Raw genomic sequence first — 22,727 nt, forward strand, 5'->3', positions numbered from 1 at the left:
AATCAAGACTACAATAATTGAAAACTCAACCCCTATGATGACAATCCAAGAAATATTGGGTTCCCTGATCTGATCCAAACCTTGACATACGTACTTGATGTGGATAAAGGATTGGATCATATCCTACCCGGTCTGATAATTATATCATTTCATGAGTCATGACCCGGAGAGGGTTGAATATATCATCATCTCATTGTGGACAAATTAGTCACATAATGATAAGGTGACCGTTTAAGGGATTGAAGAAAACTTTTTGGTTTGATGAGATTGAAAATTCAAAAGAAATGTAAGCGCGTAACTGGGAAAAGGTAGAGCTGAATAGTTTTATTTTTTTTTACACTTTTTTCTCTTTTACCAGACCCCACCAACATTGTCTCCTTCGTAAGGCCTATTTCTTTTTTTCTCTATAAATACCCCCAAACCTCCTCCATACATTCTCACAACCTTCTCTTTATCCTTCTCCTTTCAATCACTATGGCCTTAACATTGCGTTCTTCTTCTTCTTCTTTCATCAATTCTAAAGACATCAAAAACCCGAAAACATCCGATGACTTCACCGCCTCAGTTTCCTTCCCTCAAATCAAGCCCATTTATCGCCTTCGAGCGAAGAATTTGATCCCCCAAGCGCAAATTTTGCACGAAAAAACTCTCCTTTTAGATGAGAGGGTAGAGGAGAAAGGGGAGAGTCTTCATGGGCTCTCAGGGAAGTCAAAGACGGGTTCAAGAGTGCCCGTGTTTATTATGTTGCCCCTCGACACGGTATCAGTAGGGGGGAATTTGAATAGGCCGCGATCGTTGAACGCGAGCTTGATGGCCTTGAAGAGTGCAGGGGTGGAAGGAGTGATGGTTGATGCTTGGTGGGGATTGGTAGAGAAAGATGGACCATTGAAATATAATTGGGAAGGGTATGCAGAGCTTGTTCAAATGGTGCAAAAGCATGGATTGAAGCTTCAAGTTGTTATGTCCTTCCATCAGTGTGGAGGAAATGTTGGAGACTCTTGCAGGTATGAAAAAGGGGTTATTATAATATGCTTTTTGTATGCATTTGATGCAATTTTCATCATAATTCCCTTTTTGTTTATGATTTCTATCAATATTTTCTTCATGAATTTTGCAAAAATACCCTCCCCCCTTGATTTATGGCTCACACCCAATCCTTTTTTTGTCATTTATGGAGACTCTTGTGCATTTATTGCAATTTTCATCATAGTTCAGACCCCTTTTTCTCTGATTTAGTTCAATCTTTTCTTCATCAAGAGAATTTCAAAATTCATCTTCATCATAAACCCTTTTATCTTCTTTTTATTGGGTAGCTTATGTCAACTATTCAGGTTGCCAACATGAATCCCACTTCATATATTTTCTTACTATATCCATTCACGTTTCCCCTTATTTTATAAAAGTTTATATATTTTCTTACTGTTTTTACCATTTTGATAATTAATTTTGAAAACTGTACGGTTTTGGTAAATTATTCTATACCATCCATGTCACCCCTTATTTTGTAAAAGTTGATAGTCTAATTGTTCTTATTGAATGGTACTCAGCATTCCTCTACCTCCATGGGTACTCGAAGAAATCAGCAAGAACCCTGATCTTGTCTATACAGATAGATCAGGACGGAGGAATCCCGAGTACATTTCCTTGGGTTGTGATTCGTTGCCCGTACTTAAAGGGAGAACACCAATCCAAGTCTACTCCGATTACATGAGGAGTTTCCGCGAGAGGTTCAAGGATTATCTAGGAGATGTGATTGTGGTAAGCACCCATCAATCATATTCAGTTTGTTTTATCTAATTAGAGAGGAATAATAACCGTATTTTGATTAAAACTGTATCTTATATTAATTCAATTGTGCTCATATCCGTTTGGATTATAAACTTCAAATCATATGCTTAAAATATCACATGATATGTGGGACTGATCATCAAAAATAATTTTTCAAATTTATTTTATATAATAATGTTGGTATTAATTGAAATTATGAAATGAAAAATTGCAGGAAGTTCAAGTGGGTATGGGACCATGTGGAGAGCTGAGGTATCCATCTTATCCAGAAAGCAATGGTACATGGAGATTCCCTGGTATCGGTGAATTCCAGTGCTATGACAAGGTACTTACCATATACATAAATCTCTCACCGTATAAAATACAAATAAATAAATTTATAAAAAAAAATATAAAAAAAATTAATAATCTTTCAATATTAATTGTTTGGCCCCACTCAGTGACCCAGTCCCCTACATGCATATTAATAACTATTTTAGTAAATAGTCTTAAAACTCGGCCGAGTCAAGTTTAACTGCAGTAAACTTTTCTTTAAATCAACAAAAATTGGTTATTTTATAAAACTTGGAAGAATCAAGTCAACAGGATTTTTAATTTTTTAAGAATTTAAATGTCATGATAATCTGACTACCCACGTGGCATACTCAATCGGCTACCTGACGTACTTGACAAGTTTGGAAACTGTAGATCTGTACTTCTTAGGATACATGGCTCCCTCGAGATACACATTTTATGGGGAAGTGCAACTTTGTATCCCGAGGAGCGCAGATCTACAATTGCCAAATTTGTCACATCAAGTAATCGATTTAGTTTACCACATGAGGTAGTCCGATTATCACGATTGTTATAATTTATATAGAATGTGATTACGACAGAATTATTTATCAATTAATGTCGAATTATTCGGATCAAAACCAACTTGATGGGTACCAATCCAATCCTAAAAATTATTTCTCTCTCTGTGTGTCTCTTCAGTACTTGAGAGCTTCTCTAGAAGCATCAGCCATAGCAATAGGAAAGAAAGATTGGGCAAGAAGCGCACCACATGATTCGGGTCAGTACAATCAATTCCCCGAGGACACTGGATTTTTCGGAAGAGACGGGACATGGAACACCGAATATGGCCAATTCTTCCTACAATGGTACGCTGAAAAGCTACTAGAACATGGTGACCGAATAATGGAATCGGCCGAGGCAATATTTCATGGAACAGGGGCAAAATTATCCGGAAAGGTAGCCGGGATTCACTGGCATTATGGGACCAGGTCTCATGCAGCGGAACTAACAGCCGGATACTACAATACCCGACATCATGATGGATACTTACCAATAGCCCGCATGATGGGTAAACGAGGTGTTGTGTTGAACTTCACTTGCATGGAAATGAGAGATGGGGAACAGCCAGCGAGCGCAAATTGCTCACCCGAAGGGTTGGTAAAGCAAGTTAAGATGGCGACTAAGGCTGTTGGAACGGAGCTAGCTGGTGAGAACGCGTTAGAGAGATATGATGATAGAGCATTTGCACAAGTTATGGCAACAAGTAGATCGGATTCAGGTAATGGTTTGAGTGCATTCACATATTTGAGAATGAATAAGAGGTTGTTTGAAGGGGAGAATTGGAGAAATTTGGTGGCATTTGTGAAGAACATGTCCGAAGGTGGGCGGGTCGGATTATCCAATTATGATACTAGTGGATCGGATCTTTATGTTGGGTTTATTGGTGAGCGTAATGTGAATACAAAGGAGATTGCACTTGTGTAAATAATGTGTGTATGCATTCGTTTCTATAATGTGTACCATCTGGGTTTTATAAGATGGACTTATTTGTCGAAGCTTAATTACTGTTTTTAAATTTCTTCATGCTTCATCTTAAAATTTATTATACAAGTTGTATTTCTTTGGCATAAAATCAAGTTGGTTGTTTGATCTTGTTGATTATTTTCTCAATCAGTGTATTAAATTTTGAAGTCATTATTGAATCTATCAAACTCTCAAGAAAGGAAATTTTATTAAAAAAAAGCTGTTTGTACATCACGAACTAAAAGCCAAAGAAGTGTGGATATTGTGTTTATGAGGACATGGCAATGGTTTATGGCCCTTGGGACTTGTATAAATCTCAAACAGAAAGGTGATGTAGAACCTTAACCTAGAAGAAGTATAACATAGAATGAAATTGCAGCCAGCAAAAAGACATAATCTTAGTTTTTATTTTTAGCTTATTTTAGTTTCAAATTTTAAGTTTATAAACTTCAGTTTCTAAGCGGGAGTTAATTGGAGTTGGAGTGGGAGTTGGGGTGTGTTTGGAAGTGGAAGTTAATCGGAGTCGGAGTTGGAGTTGGAATCGATGGAATTAGTTATTACTCCTCAAATAAACTCTAATGTTTGGTTTATCTAGGAATTCAGCCTAGGAGTTGTAAAAAAAAAATTTGACTCTTATACTTTGCTAAGATCGACTGTGACTCAACTGGGTCAATTTGATTTTATGTATTATTATTATTTTAAATAATTAAATGCAATTATTAATTTAAATATTTATTATATTAAATAATTGTGATTTTGTGATTAAATATTTTCTTATCACTTTATTTCATTATAAATTATAACTATTTAAATATAAAATTCACTTAATAAAATCGGATTTGGCCCAATCCAATCCTTATTGGATCGGCACCAAATCAACCCTGATCCGATCCATTGATAGCACTAGTGGACCGGGCTTGAACTAAGGTTTTATTTATTAAGTCGGGCCCTAATTTTTTTTAACATAAAAAGACCTAGCCCATTTAAAGCCTGATCCAACCCAATCCATTGACAACCCTAATTTATATACTAGATGACTCAACTAAGTCAACTTGATTTTTGCCTAGAGTTGTAAATCCCAATCACATAGGTGGGAGTTGTAACTCCTTTAAAAATGGGAGTTGAGAACCTTCTTGGAGTTGCAACTCCATGGAATTGGTGAACCAAACAACCAATTAGAATTCTAAGGTGGGAGTTGTAAATTATAGTCCCTCCAACTCCCATTTCCAAACATGCCCTTAGTGTTACTAGTTTAGGATGATGAATTCCTTTGTTTAATGTGTAGCTACTATTAGAAAGTTTGTCTACATGCTTGCTTATAAATAAGTCTATGTAATTGGGACGGAAGTTACTGAATTGAGAAATTAATATAAATTTTAGAAACTATTCCCTAATTTCTTTTCCTTCTTTTTTTTCTTGTTACTTCTTAAATCTTCCTCTTTGCCAATTGGTATTAAAGCATATTGAACACCTAATTTTTTTTTCAATGGCTAGCAATAGAGATAGTAGTAGTAGTTATTCATGGCCCCAAGACGTTAACCTTGGAGACTTCGTTTCTAGAAGAAATGTGAAGGAGATTCGAGAGTGGTTATGACTTGCATGGATGTTTGAAGGTAAGTTCCCTATATATCCTACCTATAACCCCATGTTACCTTTATAGATACGTGGGTTTCGAAACCTTTGACGAGGTTTGAGCTCATCTATGCGGGTTTGGGAGTCGCTATCATTAAATTAAAGTGTGAATGGATACTATAAAATGTTTTTTAAAATTTTATTTTTTGGCTTATCGTGACTCACATATCCAAAGATAAGGGAAATATGGTAATCTAAGATAAGGAAATTCGGTTAAGGGACAAGAAAGGTGTTAGGCACATTGTCCCTCCCATCTTAAGAGGGTTACCAATATATTGACCATAAGTAAATATTTGAAAACTCTTTTTGGATTTTGAAAGTAAAGGAAATTATATAGAAAATTAAGAGACAAAAGAAATATAGTCTAGTTTTATAACATGAAAGATTTAAACTAATGAGCAAGCTAAAATAAAAATGTTGTTTATTGGAATTTTTTTGTGAGCCTAGGATTTCCCTTTCTTAGATCCCAAGACTTTTCTAGAGGATTATGTGCTCACTTGAGAGCATCTTTTTATTGGTTTAGCTTTTAGGAGGTATCCATGAGCTAGACACCACCATGAAAGAGTAGGGATCTTATACATGAGATGTGTCTTGTTTGGGATTGTTTTTATTAGCTTAGAGAGTTAGGTGTTGATCAAGGTAGATCCCCACCTTTGATCCATGGCCATTCTAAAGAAAATATTGAGAAGATTACCTTCAATGAGGGATTACTCTCTAGTTCGTAAGTCATTAGGAAAAAAATAAGAAAATCTCTATTCTAGGAATTTAAATTTGTAAGAAAAGTAAAACACATCTAATGTAATAATTTAAAGCTTGCAAGGAAAGTAAAAAACACTTATTCTAATGTTCTTGAGAGCTTATTGAAGACTTATAAGAGGAGATTACCTCTAAGAGGTTTTACTCTCTACCTCTAAACCTCAAACTAAACTAAGATCTATATTGCTAAAAGTGAATAAAGTTTTAAAAAAATTTGCTTAAATGTAAATAGGGGAGTAGGTAGAAGAGGGAAGTTTAGAGAAGGATTACATAAGAAAAATCTGAAAATTATAACTACACCCCGCCTTAGTCTCTTCTTCTTCTTTTTCTTAGTTAGAGCTTCTTAGATATTTAAGAAAATATTTGAATAAAGTTTTGGTAGGTTAAATGGCTTTGAGAATAAACTTAGACATAATTTTGGATCATTTGAGATTTTCCTTCTTTCTTGTCTTGGATGGGGTCCTATTTATAGGATTTTGAAAAATCCTTAGGGATAAACTTGGATGGCTTTGAAGAGAAACTTAGACATAATTTTGGATCACTTGAGATTTTCCTTCTTTCTTATCTTGGATGGGGTCCTATTTATAGAATTTTGGAAAATCCTTAGAGATAAACTTGTCCTAAATCCTAGGATTTTCACTATTCTCAATAAAATCTCTAGAGAAACTCAAATTACCTTTCTTCTCCTTGGACTTGATGGTCTTTCAGTCACCTATAAGTCTCATCAATCATGATGATCAAGAGGATAGGATAGTAAAATGTCAAAGTTTCTAGAGAATTCTTTGAGGAGGGTAGAAGGGTCTTAGGTCATTGACTTTGGATCAATCAAGAAGGAATTAGGTTAGATGACATGTAAATATGAATTTGGATTTTTGACATCAATGTCATCTAGCCTAACTAACCCTCTAACAACCTAGGTTAAAGAATGTCTTTGTTCACAAATTCTAAAGGATTCTAAAAGTTTGAAAAAATTGTCAAAATCGCTTGAATTTAGTCAATTTACATTGAACCTTTTTTAATTGAGGATAAGCTTGGAGGGCATAAGGGCAAACTACCTAACTTTGGTTCTAAAAAGATGGGGTTAAGGTAGTAATTACACTTATGTGGGGACCAATTTGGCCAAGGGTCTTTATTGAAATAATATGAAAATTTACAAAAAGACCAAAATTGTGGGATTATTGGAAAGTTGAATAAAAGGTAAAAGATCAATCATGATAATAAACTTATACCTATTCACATCCAAACTGGGTGGCGAGTTTGTATAGACTACAAAAAGTTGAATTTCATGATTAGAAAAGATCACCTCCCCCTCCTATTTATCGACCAAATGCTGAAAGATTGGTCGGACATACCTACTACTGCTTCCTTGATGGATATTCGAGATACAACCATATCTCGTTTGCTTTAGAAGACCAAGAAATAATTACATTTATATACCCCTTTGGAACATTTTCCTATCATCACGTGCCTTTTGGGTTATGCAATCCACTTGCCACTTTTCAATGTTGCATGTTGAGTATTTTCTTCGATATGATGAAAAATTTTCTGAAGGTTTTCATGTATGACTTTTCTATATTTGGGTCCAGTTTCGATAATTATTTAAGTCACCTTAAACAAGTCTTAGCTAGATGTTGAGAGAAGAATCTTGTGTTTAATTGGGAGAAGTGTCATTTCATGGTAACCTTCGAAATCGTTCTGGGATAGATTTTCTCCCACAAGGGAATCAAGGTAGATAAGGTAAAAATTGATCTTATCGCTAGTCTACCTCCACAAAAAAATGTCAAAGAAGTCTGTTCATTCCTCAAGCATGCAGGGTTCTATAAGCATTTCATTGAGGACTTTGGAAAAATCTCCAAATTCTTGTGTGATTTACTCGCCAAGGATACCATATTTGATTATCCATGCTCTAATTTGAAGCATTTGAGAAACTCAAAATTGATTTGACCTCAACACCTATCATCCAGTCATCTACTTGGGACCTTCCCTTTAAGGTGTTGTATGATGATTCGATTACGTGATAGATGTCATTTTAGGACAATGAGTTCAAAACCTCCCCCATGTCATTCAGTATACGAGCAAAATGTTCAACGCTGCCCAACTCAACTACTTCACCACCAAAAAAGAACTGCTAGTAATTGTTTTCACGGAAGACAAATTTTGATCCTAGTTAATTAGGTCCAAGGTTGTGATTTTCTCAGACCATACTACACTGAAATACCTTCTTACTAAGAAGGATGCAAAAGTAAGATTAATCAGATGGATCCTACTACTTCAAGAGTTTGATATCGAGATTCAAGATTAAAAAAAAGATACAAAAATGTAGTTGCAGACCACCTGTCCATGTTAGTAGTCGAGTCCAACTCAAACTCTTTGCAAATTTCTAAGAATTTTTTCTGATGAACAAATCATGTCAATCTCCCGTCTTGACATACCTTAGTACGCTGACATTGTCAACTACCTTGTAACTAGACAAACACTTATATCATGGACCAAATAAGAGAGGATGAGATTTTTCACCAAGTCCAAATGATTTTTCTAAGATGACCCGTACTTATTTAAGTATTGCTTGGACCAAATAATTAAACTGGGTATTCTTGATAAAGATCAGAAAAACATTCTAGAGTTATGCTACAACCATGCCAGTGGAGGTCATTTTGGTGGTAAGAAGACTGTCACAAAGATTTTACAATGTGATTTCTATTGGCCGACCATCTTTTAAGATGCTCATATTTTTGCTAAATCTTGCAATAGATGCCAACGGTTAAGTAATATTAGTAAGAGAAATGAGATGCCCCAACGACTGATCTTGATCATCGAAATCTTCGATGTGAAGGGTATCAACTTTATGGATCATTTCCCCATTTCACATGGATTTCAATATATTATAGTTGTAGTCAACTATGTATCAAAATTGATGGAAGTCACGGCATACCAAACTAACGACCATAAAGTCGTTATTCAATTTCTCAAAGATTCCGTGTTTGCTCGATTTGGTACATCTCATGTCATAATCAGTGATGGCGGTAAATATTTTTGTAATTGGATTTTTAAAGTACTGATGTGTAAATACACAATGACTCACAAAGTGGCCACCCCCAATAACTCAAAATTTTCAATCAAGAAATAAAAATCATTTTTGAAAAAATAGTCAATCCCACAAGGAAATTTTAGTCTTTATGTTTGAATGATGCATTGTGGGCTTACCCAGTTTCTTATAAAACCTTGATTGGTGTGGCTCCTTATCAACTGATCTTCGGTAAAGCTTGTCACCTCCCAATCGAGCTAAAACACAGAGCTTATTAGGCAGTGAAACACCTCAATTTTGACCTTACCAAGATAGGTGAAAACTAGAAACTCTAACTCACCGAGTTAGTAGAATTGAGAAACGATGCCTATGATAATACAAAATTATACAAGGATTGTACCAAAGTTTGGCACGACAAGCACATTCAAAGGAAAATTTTTTACTTTGGTCAAAATATGTTATTTTACAATTCTAGACTGCATTTTTTTTTTCAAGAAATTGAAATCTCGATGGACAAGACCTTTTGTGGTCCATAACATTCATCACACAGAGCCATTAAGATCCTCAATCCTGTAGTTAGCAGTATTTTTCAATCTATTGGTCAAAGGTTGAAACATTTTCTTCGTCCTACATGCCTCAAGAACGAGATTTATATCTAAGTAATCCAGTATACCAGGATTAGACTCATGTCCCTGTCTGGCTAAAGACAATATACTTAACGTTTTTTGGGAGGCAACCCTTAAGTTAGTTGGCTAGCAAATCAAGTTGCCATGTAGGACATTCATTTAACTTTTTTTATTTTTTTTATTTTTTATTTTATTTTTATCTCAATTTAAACTCACCAAAAAAGGGGTGCAAGTGTTGGAAATTTCTATAATTTTTATTAAAAAAATTTCTTAGAAATTTTTTTTCCACTTTGGAAATTTCTTAGAAAATTTATTTTTTCAAAACTTTCCAAAGGAAGAAAAGAAAATTTTCCTATAAAAATGTACACCTAAAAACCTCCATAACCCTAATGTCTTTCTCATTATCTTCTTCCCCAACATCCAACCTCCTTTACCCTTCCACAAGGTGCGGTCGATTGAATCATTCCACTCCACACATCGTCAAAATTGATCGGCCAACATTGAAGCACTCCACGTGGCGATCACGATCTAACCGACCATATCACCTTCCACGCTGCCCCAACAACGTCGCCCACCCCATTGTCGGCATTGCAATTTTCCTACCATCGATAACCACCAACTTCATTCCACTCTTTATTTTGCCCCCTCTCTCCAACCATTCTACCCAAATCCCGAACCATCTTCTTGGAAGAAGCATATTTGGATGCTTTTGATTCCAATCAAGGGGTGTGGTTTTGTGACGAAATCCTTGCCCTAGGTTGGGGTCAATTGCTCCATGAGGGCAACAAGACTTTTGTCGAAGAGTTAAATCGAGGGTATATGTTTCTTTTTTCTCTTCTAACCCTTCCATTCCTTCAATCAACATCAACTTGTTTGGTATTTTGATCAAAATCGATGCACAAGACATTCAAGCGATTCTCGGAATCGAGTTGGTCGAGAATGGTCTATGAGAGCCTGACTTTGGTTTTAAACATTACATCACATGTCTGGGCTTCTCAAAATAAGAAATTGAAATCAAGGACGGTGGTTTAAATCCAAATGCCTTTATGAGAATCAATACCTCTATTGGCGATGGGTCACAAGCAATGTTCTGAGTACTCAACACTCAACTGAGATGTACACCTAACATCTCAACATTTTACATATAGTTCAGACTTGATATTCAACCTTCTATATAGTTTGTCACCTACTTGACACACTAACATATGTGATGATGAACCAGAATCTATCTTTGGCCTTACCTTATCATGTTTGTCGTATTCTGCAATAACGGATAGGTATTCTGATGGCTGGATTAGTCACCTAAGGTCAAGTTGAGACAGTTCTAGCTTTGAAAGGAAAACATATTTTTAAAACTTGTGTTCAAGGCCTATGGACCCCTGGTCTCAATAAGGAGGAACATGGAAGCCCACACGACTATGTCCAACTAGGAGAGGAGTTCAACAAGCCCACGCTTGAGGATGATCTCACACCGAGCCTAGACTTTGAGGACTTGTCCTAGTTCGATCAGATACCTAAGTAGGGGAATCGTAATGCCTTTGAAAAGGTTTTTAGGAGACTCAAGAAGGTCAACTAGCACTACAAGGATCTGTAGACTGGTCAGCAATTGTTGATTTAGTAGCAAAGATAGATAATGACTTATTTGAGGAGAAGAAGGTCTATGCAAGTATGAGGGTCACTCATAATTCAAATTCAAATTTGGATGTTTTTCTTTAATAAATTAGGATGTTTTCATTTTCCTAGTTATATTATTTTTCCATTCTTAGTACGATTTCATTTATGTATAACTATTTTGAATATTATGTTTATTATAACTTTAATTTTTTTTAGATCAGTTATAATAATATTTTGCATATTAATGTCAAATTCGTTTCAGGTGTGATCTAAGCCTTTTCTTTATTTTCTTACTACTTGCATATTGAGGACAATATTTAATTTAAGTTTGGAGCATTGGGTTAGCTCATAAATGCATTTCTTTAGTATTATAAAAATATATACAACACTTTTGAAAATATTTTCTTTAAAATCCTTGTATGTACTTTTTACATATGAATTTCAAACCTTAATCTCATATCCTAATTTTTTTTTATTACAAGTCCTTATTAGTATTCCTCTCTAAAATTTACAGAAAGTGATTACTTTGAAAATTCTAGGTCACTTCTGATTGAATCACTTAAAAATTTAGACTTTACTGAATAATAGGTATTCTTTATCTAAAATATTAGGGAAAACTTAGTCTAGTGAAATTTGACTTCCTTATCCCATGGTTGGCTGGTTAGAAGAAAAACATGATTGAAATTGGTATGACTTGTACAACAACTATAAGATTAAATTGAGTACCTTGAAAATGGACTACCTACTCTTTGAAAAAGAATATCAGAAAAATGATGATGTGTGAAAAGAAGTTGACAAGGAAAAAGTAAGAAAATTCAAAAAAAGATCAAAACAAGAAATGTCAAAAGTGTAAAAAGAGCCCAATAAAACAACATACAATCTTTCAACAAGGTGAAAGCTTTCAATGGTAAAAATGTGAGTAAACTGAAATATCACAAATAAAGTCTGTTAGAGGTACACCCCTTATTATCCCAAATAAGATGCTTAGTTTCAAGTTAGAAATTAGGTTAAATCAACTATTCTTATCGGTTAGGAGGTGAAACCTTATTTTGAAAAAGCTGACATTTTTTAATCAGAAAATTTGCACAAACTATCAATTTCTTAAATTTTCTAAAGTAAGGAATAAAAATCAGGACTCTTCTCAAACATAAAAGAAATCTTTGACTAATTTATGAAATGTCATTATATTTTCATTACAAACATTGATCTTGATTATGATATTATCTAAAGTGTTTAAATTTTTTGGGTATATTCACTACAAAACCTCACAACTCAAACTCGTCCACTAGGGGTTTAAAGGCTTACTGCGTTCATAAAATACAATCACGTAACCTACGAAAATGACATCTTTTTTACTTTAAACTTTCTTTACTTTTGTTCGAGACTAGCGAAATTTAGATTTGGGGCATGATTAGGGCCTAGAAAATCGTTTCTAAGGCCCTAATTATGGAGACTTTAAGGCTTAATCATATATTAAATCTCTAAATAAATATAATTTATTAATAGTCTATATTTATTATTATTTTAAAATAATTTATGATTTTTTGGCCTAATTTCAATTATTTATTTGTATTAGGTAAAAGTCAAGAGATCTAAAAGGATACATCAAGATGGATGAAAGAGGACATTGCACTTTAGGACCCAAGACAAAACTATGGACCAAAACATCAAGTCCATTGGGCCTATACTAATCACTATGCGTTGAACTCTTTGGGTGGGGAGGTGAAGTTGGTAAGAACTACCTGGGGATTCGTGAAGCTTTATGACTGCTTGATTTGTAACCTAATAAATTAGCATTTATACTTTTTGTTATACATAGAGTGTTTCGAATCTATGAAACCATAATCTGGTCTCTATAAATGAGAGACCAGACCAGAGCCAGAGAGAGGGGGCCTCTCTTACCTTCTTCTTTTACCTATTTTCTTCTTAATCTCAATTTAGGTTTTTAGTTTTTAGTTTTACTGTTCTAACTTTGTAATTAAGGAGCAATTGCTGATTTAAGGCTAAGGATCAATAGAGAAGCAACTTCTATTTTTTCATTTTTTATTTATTTATGTTTTATTTGTTATTCCTTGCGATGATCTTCAGGTAAACGTCCATTAGAGAGGTCAATGAAATCATGAGCAAGATCATCGTAATCAGTTTATTAGTTTATATCTATGTTTAATAGTTCATATGTGATAATAATTTATTAAGTAGAGATCATTAAATCTGATTTGTTATTCATGGTTTTGATGGTTTAGACTAGATAATTTCAAGCTAAATCATGCTAATTAGAATATAATGTTAATATTTTGATTTCATCTTATTAACTTAAATAACAATTTTTTAAGTTACTAATTGTGTCTAATAGAATCATTTTCAATCCAACAACATTAGATTGTTAGTTGGATTGAGATAAAAATAAACACTGATAAACTGATGAGATTTCTTGTTTGTGATGGATTTGACTGATCTAATATTTACTTTGTGATCTTATTTCATGTTCTTCTATTGTTTTTAGTTTAATTTGAATTCTTTCTAAATCAATTTTTATTTGTTACTTATAAATCTTTATCGTTTTAAGTCAAAAACCATTTGATCAACATTGTCTCTATGGATCGATCCCTTGCTTGCCAAGGTTATCGTATTTATTCTTATTTTATTTTGCATATTAATCTGCAAGGAAAATTTTACTTTCATTTACTTTTCTTGCAGTTTAAGTTGCTTAGAATAATGGTTCTTTTATATAATTTTCTTTGATGGCAATAGAGTTAGAAAGTAACTGTTCCTTAGAAGTAATCTTCTCTTGCTCAGTCCATCCCATGCATACATCTACACACACCACATCTTATTTTACAAAAGGGTTAAGAGTAAAAGGTGATGATCTCTCTAGATCTTCACCTAACACTTTAAACGAGCAAAAATGGTCTCATAGAGGACACAAATTCATGCATAAGGTCCCTAGTTTTTCCAATGGTGGTGTTTAATCCATGGACACCTCTTAAAGATTAAATTAACAAAAAAATGCTTTCAAATGAGCACATAAGCTTCCAAAAGAAATTTTAGGTTCAAAATAGAGGAATCCATGTGGATTTTCACCAAAATCCTAGGCTCATAAAAAACTCCAGCAAACTTTTTTTTTCTAGTTTTAGCTTACTTATCATCTTAATTTGTCTATTTTCTAAAAATAGAATGTATCCTATTTTTCTTAATTTTCTTTATAACTCTCTTTATCTTAAAAACTTCAAGAAAGAATTTTAAAGTTTTCATTTATGATCAATCCATGGTAACCATCTAGGATGGGAGGGACAAGGTGCCCAACACATTCCTTGTCCCCAACCGAACTCCCTTACGTAGAATCTCTAGGAAGATCCAAAACCCCTATCTTTTTGGATATGTGAGTCACTACAAACCAAAGAAAATAAATTTCAAAATAATTTTATAGTGTTCATTCCCACCTTAATTGAATGGTGGCAACTCTAAAACCCAAGCATATAAGGTCAAACCCCCCCCCCCCCCCCCCCAAGATTTTGAAGCCCATGTATATACAGTCACTATTCGTAGTTATATTATTGTGTGTGTTGACTTGAACGACTTATATGTAGATAGTGATTTTAGAGATATGTGGATTAAGTGTTATAATGGGTCCTTGCGTACTGTTAATTTCTTACTTCATGAGGATTTTTCTTCAAGGAAAATTGATTATGTATTCCCCAAGACTCTCTATGTGAATTACAGGTGGTGGATTAGGTGACAGGGATAAAACAATTGCCTTAGTTGAGGAACATAACCTTTGGCCTCAATTAAGTGTGATGTCTCTAATCATGTTCGTAGGTGCTACATTTACCAAACCGCTAAGGGACAATCATAAAATATGCATCTCTATACTCCTCTTCTGATTCCAGATGCTCCGTGGGTTCATATCTCTATGGAGTTTATGTTGGGTCTTCCCAAGACTTAACAAGGTGTTCATTCAGTGTTTGTTGTAGTTGACTGCTTTTCCAAGATGACTCATTTCGTCCCTTACAAACAATCAACAGATATTATTAATGTGCAAAATTTATTCTTTCGAAAAATAGTTCGTTTGAATGGTGTTCCCAAATCTATCACTTCGGATAGAGATGGCAAATTTTGTGGAAACGGCTTGACACCTCTCTCAACTTTAGCAGCATTTGTCATCCTCAAACTGATGGACAAACTAAAGTTGTTAATATAACCTAGGGAATTCCAATTCGTTGTTTATTGGGTGATAAACCTAAACAATGGAACCTTGTGCTTTCCCAAGCTGACTCTCAATCACTTTATGGGATTTTCTCCATTTCTAGTTATCTACACTAATATACCCAAGCATACTCTTGATCAAATCACTTTGCCTAAGCTTCCAGGTATGAGTGTTGGAGATGATCATATGGTTGAATGTATTGCTCAAGTTCATGATGATGTGAAAAGAATTTTAGAGGCCTCAAATGCTAAGTACAAATACGATGCCAATAAATATCCACAATTGAAGACTTTTAATGAAGGGGATTTTGTAATGGTGCATTTGCGCAAACATATATTTCTGTTTGGTACCTACAATAAGTTTAAGCTCAAAAAGATTGATCCCCTCTGCATTTTACGAAAGATCAATGATAATGCATATGTTGTGGATCTTCCCTCTGACATATGCATTTTCAAAATTTTCAATTTCAAAGACATCTTTTAAGGTCGGGTTCTTTTCAAGAAGGGGGGACTGGTGTAGAACATTAATCTAGAAGAAGAAGCACATAAAAGGAAAGTGCAGCCAGCAAGGAGACATAATTTTAGTTTATTCTAGTTTCTAATTATTAGTTTCAAAAGGCTAATTTCTAAATTTCAGTTTCTAATTTTAATTTGTGGTTTTAGCTTTACTAGTATAGGATTAGGAATTCCTTTTTTAGTGTTTAGCTAACATTAGAAAGTTTCTTTACATGCTTGGTTATAAATAAGTCTGTAATTGGGATGGAGGTTACTATGAATTGAGAAATTAATAGAAATTTCATAAACTCCTCTAATTTCTTCTCCTTTTTCTTCTTCTTCTTGTAGCTTCTTAAATCTCCTGTTTTGCCAGAAGGGGTCCGTTTCAGTAGCGTAGAGATGAAGCAGTAGGTCCGAAATTTGTTTTGGGGTATATACGTATACTTTTGTATATGTACGCTTTTGAGGGAAAGTCATCTAGGATTTTCTTGGGGTAAAAAAGAGAATAAGTTCTCTTACTCTTAATGGTTAGAGATCTCCTATAATTTTAAAGAGTATAGTGGTGAGATTTTGCTCTCATCAGTGGACATAGGCACACCACCTAACCACATAAATCCTGTGTTTTTGTGCGTGATGTTTTTTCGAAGAACATAGGGGAGAGGTGATGCAAATCAAGGCACGGTTACAAGAACACGAGCAAATAAATTCAAAGATGCACTTAGCGGGCTGATTCAAGAAGTTTGGAATCAAACTTACACGTGGAGCTCCATTGAACATGATCCACATGTTCAACAAAATTGCATCAACATAATTCAAGTTCTAGAAGAATAATTTCAGCATTTAATTGGCTGAAATTATTTAGTTTCCTTTCAAGATTGATTGCTTGTTTTCCAAGACAAATTGGCAAGAATAAAGGCTGCAATAAAGGCTCTAGAAGACTGCACAGTTGTTTCTATTTTTAGTTTCCTTAGTTGTCTATTTTCATAAGGCATGTGCCAACCATAAAAGACAAGTTTTCCATAATTTTTATTACCTTTATTTGCTGTTTATTTTCCTTTTATTCTAGTTGATATAGGCATGACAATAAGGAAGAATAAGGGTAGCAATAGGCATGATTTTTGGGCTGCAGATTTCTTATTTAGGTTATTTTCCTTTGAGGTCGACTAAATTTTCTTTAGCTGATCGGCCTATTATTGTATTGTATTTCAGCCTATAAATAGGTGTGTTCATCAATAAAATTCCAGCACATTAGATTCATAAAAAAATTGTGAGAATTTTCTCTTTGGTTCTTTGAAGAACTTGCGAACTTATCGAAGTTTATCCGTGGCATTCATCTCGACTTATCAATCGGTCCTTCATCACCATTTGTGGCGTGTTCATTATACCAAGATTCTTACCTCTATATAGGTAATGGGTTGAGGTTTCCATTAAACCTGATTGTAGAACGGTCCTTGAATTCAATTTCGAGCACGGGTTTTGTGACAAGTTGACGTTGTTCACATCATTTGGTATCAAAGCCGGATTCTAGTCTCAGGTTTATCCTATCCTTTAAGTTTTTCTTTTCTAACCAGCCTATTTTTCTTCTTCTTCTCATCTAAATTCAAAAAAATAATAATAATAAAAATAAAAATTTTATGTTCTTGTCTTGGCTGAAATTTTTTCCTGTTTTTGTGCTTTCTTAGTTTCAATTCTGTCTAGGATATTTAAAAAAAAAAAAAAAAGAGGTCCGAAATTACAAAAAGGAAATATTTCGTGACTCCTTGAATCCATAAATTCTGTTGGAAAATATTGATTTTTGTTTGTTTAGTTTTGAAAGAACCGAAAGAGAATTTAATGAGTAAAAAAAAAAAAAAAAAAAACAAGAATGGTGAGAAACATTAGCGTGATTAAAAGCCGAATTCTTGAGTGAAACAAGTGAGGGAGTGTGGTGAGGTCCTTTGCATATTGTTTCTAACTATGTTTTACAGAAAATGTCAAATAAAAATGATAACAACAAAAACACTATTGAGAGTGTTTCCAAGGTAACGGATCCGAAGTTATACATGGAGGCTATGTTAGTGGAAATGAGACGTATAATGAAAGGAGAATTAGAAGAACTCCATCAACGGATAGAGCAAGTAGAGAACTTACGTGTGGAATAGCCACAACACGTTCCATGAGCGCGTAGGAGAGAGCGGGTTCCGATTAGAGAAGAGGTTGAAGATTACTATGGGAATGTTGGGAATGTGTATGATGAAGGGGAGGATTCAACAGGTAGTCCTAGGAAGTTTGATCGGGTTAGAGGAGCTAGGAACCGGGAAGATAACAATTTGAGTAGTATTAAGATGAAGATTCCTTTGTTTCAAGGAAAGAATGATCCAAAAGCCTATCTTGAATGGGAGAAGAAGGTGGAGTTAGTATTCGATTGCCACAACTACTCCGAGAATAAGAAGGTAAAACTTGCTGCCATTGAGTTTTCCGATTATGCTATTGTTTGGTGGGATCAATTGGTGTTAAATAGGAGGAGAAATAGGGAGCGTCCAATAGAGACGTGGGAGGAGATGAAAACTGTGATGAGGAAGCGGTTCGTTCCAAGCTACTACTACCGGGAGTTATATAACAAGTTGCAAAGTCTTAAGCAAGGTAACCGGAGTGTGGAGGAGTATTATAAGGAGATGGAAGTCGTTATGATTCGAGCGAATGTAGAAGAGGATCGGGAGGCTACGATGTCTAGGTTCTTGGTTGGTTTGAATTGGGAAATTGCTAATGCGGTGGAATTGCAACATTATGTGGAGTTGGAGGATATGGTACACATGGCTATAAAAATTGAGAACCAACTCAAGAGGAGGGACAGCACACGTCCAAGCCAAAATCCAAGTACATCTGCTTGGAAATCAAATCATTGGAAGAAAGATGAGAAACAACTTATGATGAAGTCAAAAACCGAGCAAAAAAAGAAGCGACCAGCCATGGAAATTAAGGTAAATCCAATTCTTCTACTTCTAGGAATCTTGATATTAAGTGTTTTAAATGCCAAGGTAGGGGCCACATAGCTAGCCAATGTCCGAACAAAAGAGTTATGGTGTTGCGGGATGATGGAGAGATCGAAACCGAAGATGAAGATGACACCGACTTTATGCCACCATTGGAGGATGCCGATGATGAAGAATACACTGCCCAAGGAGGTGATTTGTTGGTGGTGAGGAGAGCTCTAAGTGTGCAAACCAAAGAAGATGGAGAGGTGCAATGAGAAAACATCTTTCACACTAGGTGCCACTTGCAAAACAAGGTATGTAGTATGATTATTGATGGTGGTAGTTGTACTAATGTTGCTAGCACTATAATGGTGGAAAAGTTGGGGCTTCAAACCACTAAGCATCCTCGACCTTATAAGTTGCAATGGCTAAATGATAGTGGTGAAGTAAAGGTGAATAAACAAGTGTTAGTTTCTTTTCATATCGGAAAATATGAAAATGAAGTTTTGTGTGATGTGGTTCCGATGCAAGCTGGACACTTGTTATTAGGTCGACCATGGCAATTTGATCGGTGTGTTAAATATGATGGCTTCACCAACAAATACTCGTTTGTGCTTAATCAAAGGACAATCACTCTAGTTCCTTTGACACCAAAACAAGTTCATGAAGATCAAGTAATATTACAAAAAGAAAGTGAGAAAAAGAAAATGATTGAAAATGAAAGAGAAAAAGAGAAAAAGGTCAAGAAAATTGAAAAAAAGAAAAAGGAAGAATCGGCCAATGAGAGGAAAACAGAGAGAAAAACAAATTTTTATGCAAAAGCGAGTGAAATTAAAAAAGTGATGTTTTCAAATCTGCCAATGATTGTACTTTTGTACAAAGAGGCATATTTCAACGCTAACCAACTTAACGCTTCTCTGCCTAGTTCTGTTGTCTCTCTATTGCAGGATTTTGATGATATTTTTCGTGAGGAAATTCCTAATGGATTACCGCCTATTCGAGGGATTGAACATCAAATTGATTTCGTGCCCGGTGCCACCATTCCAAACTGACCAACTTATAGGAGTAACCCCGAGGAGACAAAGGAACTACAAAGACAAGTTAGTGAATTGATGGAAAAGGGGTACGTTAGAGAAAGCATGAGTCCATGTGCAGTTCCGATAATTTTGGTTTCTAAGAAGGATAGGTTGTGGAGAATGTGCGTTGATTGCCGAGCTATTAACAACATAACGATAAAGTATCGACATCCTATACCTCGCTTAGATGACATGTTGGATGAATTGCATGGTTCTTGTGTCTTTTCTAAAATTGATTTGCAAAGTGAATATCATCGAATTAGGATGAAAGAAGGTGATGAATGGAAAACAAAGTTTAAAATAAAATATGGTTTATATGAATGGTTAGTTTTGCCTTTTGGATTAATTAATGCTCCTAGCACTTTTATGAGATTAATGAACCATGTTTTGCGTGCTTTTATTGAAAAATTTGTAGTTATTTATTTTGATGATATCCTAATCTATAGCGAAAACTTGGATGATCATCTGATGCATTTAAAATTGGTTTTAGATGTACTTAGAAAAGAAAAGTTGTTTGCTAACTTAAAGAAGTGCACATTTTGCACTGATAAGCTTATGTTTCTTGGTTTTGTTACGAGTGCACAAGGGATACAGGTTGATGAAGAGAAGATTCACGCTATCCAAGAATGGCCAAGTCCCACGAGCGTAAGTAATGTGCGAAGTTTTCATGGACTTGCTAGTTTTTACCGGAGGTTCGTGAAAGACTTTAATAGCATAGCCGCACCAATAACTGAAGTCATCAAGAAAAATATTGGGTTCAAATGGGGAGAAGAGCAAGAGAAAGCATTTCAATTGATCAAACAAAATTAACTCATGCACCTTTACTTGCTTTACCTAACTTTGCAAAAACTTTTGAGATTGAGTGTGATGTTTCAAGTTTAGGTATTGGCGTAGTTCTTATGCAAGAAGGACGACCACTTGCATATTTTAGTGAGAAACTAAGTGGGGCTGCTTTAAACTACCCTACTTATGATAAATAAATGTATGTGTTGGTTCGAGCTTTAGAAACATGGAAACATTACCTTTGGCCTAAAGCGTTCGTGATTCACATCGATCATGAGTCCTTGAAGCACCTTAGAGGTCAACACAAGTTGAATAAGAGGCGTGCACGCTGGGTGGAATTCTTCGAGACGTTTCCATACATCATCCAATATAAACAAGGTAAAGAAAACATCGTTGCCGATGCACTTTCTCGAAGGTACATACTAATCTCTACTCTTGATGCTAAGATACTTGGTTTTGAGCATATTAAGAATTATATCCTTTAGATCATGATTTTAATGAAGAGTATGAATCTTGTGAAGAGACAGCCAATGGTAAGTACTTTAGGCATAAGGGTTTCTTGTTTCGAGAAAATAAACTGTGCATACCAAATTGTTCTGTGCGAGATTTGCTAGTGAGAGAGTTACATGGGGGAGGACTAATGGGACACTTTGGGGTAGCTAAAACATTAGCCATTTTGCAAGAACACTTCTATTGGCCACACATGAAACGAGATGTTGAAAGAATTGTGGTAAATGTGTCACATGTAGGCAAGCAAAATCTCGAGTACAACCCCATGGTTTATACACACCACTTCCAATTCCTATCACACCTTGGATTGATATTTCAATGGATTTTATGTTAGGTTTGCCTAGGTCTAAACGGGGGAGAGATTTTGTGTTTGTTGTCGTGGATAGATTTTCTAAGATGGCACATTTTATTCCATGTCATAATACGGATGTTGCTTCACATGTTGCTGATTTGTTAGGGAGATAGTGAGACTACATGGTATGCCTAGAACAATTGTTTCAGATAGAGATGCTAAATTCTTGAGTTACTTTTGGAAGACCTTGTGGTGTAAATTAGGCACTAAGTTATTATTTTCTATTACTTGTCACCCACAAACTAATGGTCAAACGGAAGTAGTGAATAGGACCTTGTCTACTTTGTTAAGGGTTATTATTAAAAAGAACATTAAAACATGGGAAGAATGTTTACCACATGTTGAATTTGCTTATAACTGTACTATCCATTCTGCTACTAAATTTTCGCCATTTGAAATTGTGTATGGTTTTAATCCATTAACACCACTGGATTTATCTCCTTTACCTATGTCTAAGCGTGTTAATTTAGATGGTAAAAAGAAAGCAGAGTTTGTTAAGCAGATTCATGAGAAGGCAAGACTCAACATTGAGCGAAGAACAGAACAATATGCGAAACAAGCCAACAAAAGACGTCACAAAATCGTCTTTGAAGCAGGAGATTGGGTTTGGTTGAACATGTGAAAAGAAAGATTTCCCGCACAAAGGCATTCTAAATTGCTTCCAAGAGGCAATGGTCCTTTTCAAGTCCTGGAGCGCATCAACGACAATGCCTACAAATTAGATCTGCCTGGTGAGTATAATGTAAGTGCTACTTTTAATGTCTCTGATTTATCTTCTTTTGATGTAGGTGATGATTTGAGGACAAATCATTTTCAAGAGGAGGGGAATGATGCAAATCACAGCACGGTTACAAGAACACGAGCAAATAAATTCAAAGATGCACTTAGCAGGCTGATTCAAGAAGTTTGGAATCAAACTTACACGTGGAGCTCCATTGAACATGATCCGCATGTTCAACAAAACTGCATCAACATAATTCAAGTTCTAGAAGAATAATTTCAGCATTTAATTGGCTGAAATTATTTAGTTTCCTTTCAAGATTGATTGTTTGTTTTCCAAGACAAATTGGCAAGAATAAAGGTTGCAATAAAGGCTCTAGAAGACTGCACATT

The 22,727-nt window shown here is 35.0% G+C and overlaps 1 protein-coding gene and 1 pseudogene across 1 annotated transcript; both read left to right on the forward strand.

Moving 5' to 3' along the window:
* Positions 1–427: 427 nt before the first annotated feature.
* On the forward strand, positions 428–3,735 carry LOC147391405 (beta-amylase 3, chloroplastic-like). The gene is made up of 4 exons (XM_086459953.1): positions 428–1,004; positions 1,548–1,758; positions 2,003–2,113; positions 2,764–3,735. The coding sequence occupies exons 1-4, from the start codon at positions 475–477 to the stop codon at positions 3,547–3,549; spliced, it is 1,638 nt and encodes a 545-aa protein (XP_086316079.1). The 5' UTR covers positions 428–474; the 3' UTR covers positions 3,550–3,735.
* Positions 3,736–17,981: 14,246 nt separating this feature from the next.
* LOC147391406 (uncharacterized) lies at positions 17,982–19,416 on the forward strand (annotated as a pseudogene).
* The last annotated feature ends 3,311 nt before the right edge of the window (positions 19,417–22,727 follow it).

Source organism: Akebia trifoliata, chromosome 11 (assembly GCF_017979445.1).
Source record: "Akebia trifoliata isolate Shusen 1 chromosome 11, ASM1797944v1, whole genome shotgun sequence".
NCBI classification, from domain to species: Eukaryota; Viridiplantae; Streptophyta; class Magnoliopsida; order Ranunculales; family Lardizabalaceae; genus Akebia; species Akebia trifoliata.

Bases quoted from the DNA above. Each gene is read 5' to 3' on its own strand.
- LOC147391405 (XM_086459953.1), top strand. From the start codon at position 475: ATGGCCTTAACATTGCGTTCTTCTTCTTCTTCTTTCATCAATTCTAAA. The intron at 1,759-2,002 runs GTAAGCACCCAT...GAAAAATTGCAG, and splicing joins ATCTAGGAGATGTGATTGTG to GAAGTTCAAGTGGGTATGGG. The intron at 2,114-2,763 runs GTACTTACCATA...GTGTCTCTTCAG, and splicing joins AATTCCAGTGCTATGACAAG to TACTTGAGAGCTTCTCTAGA.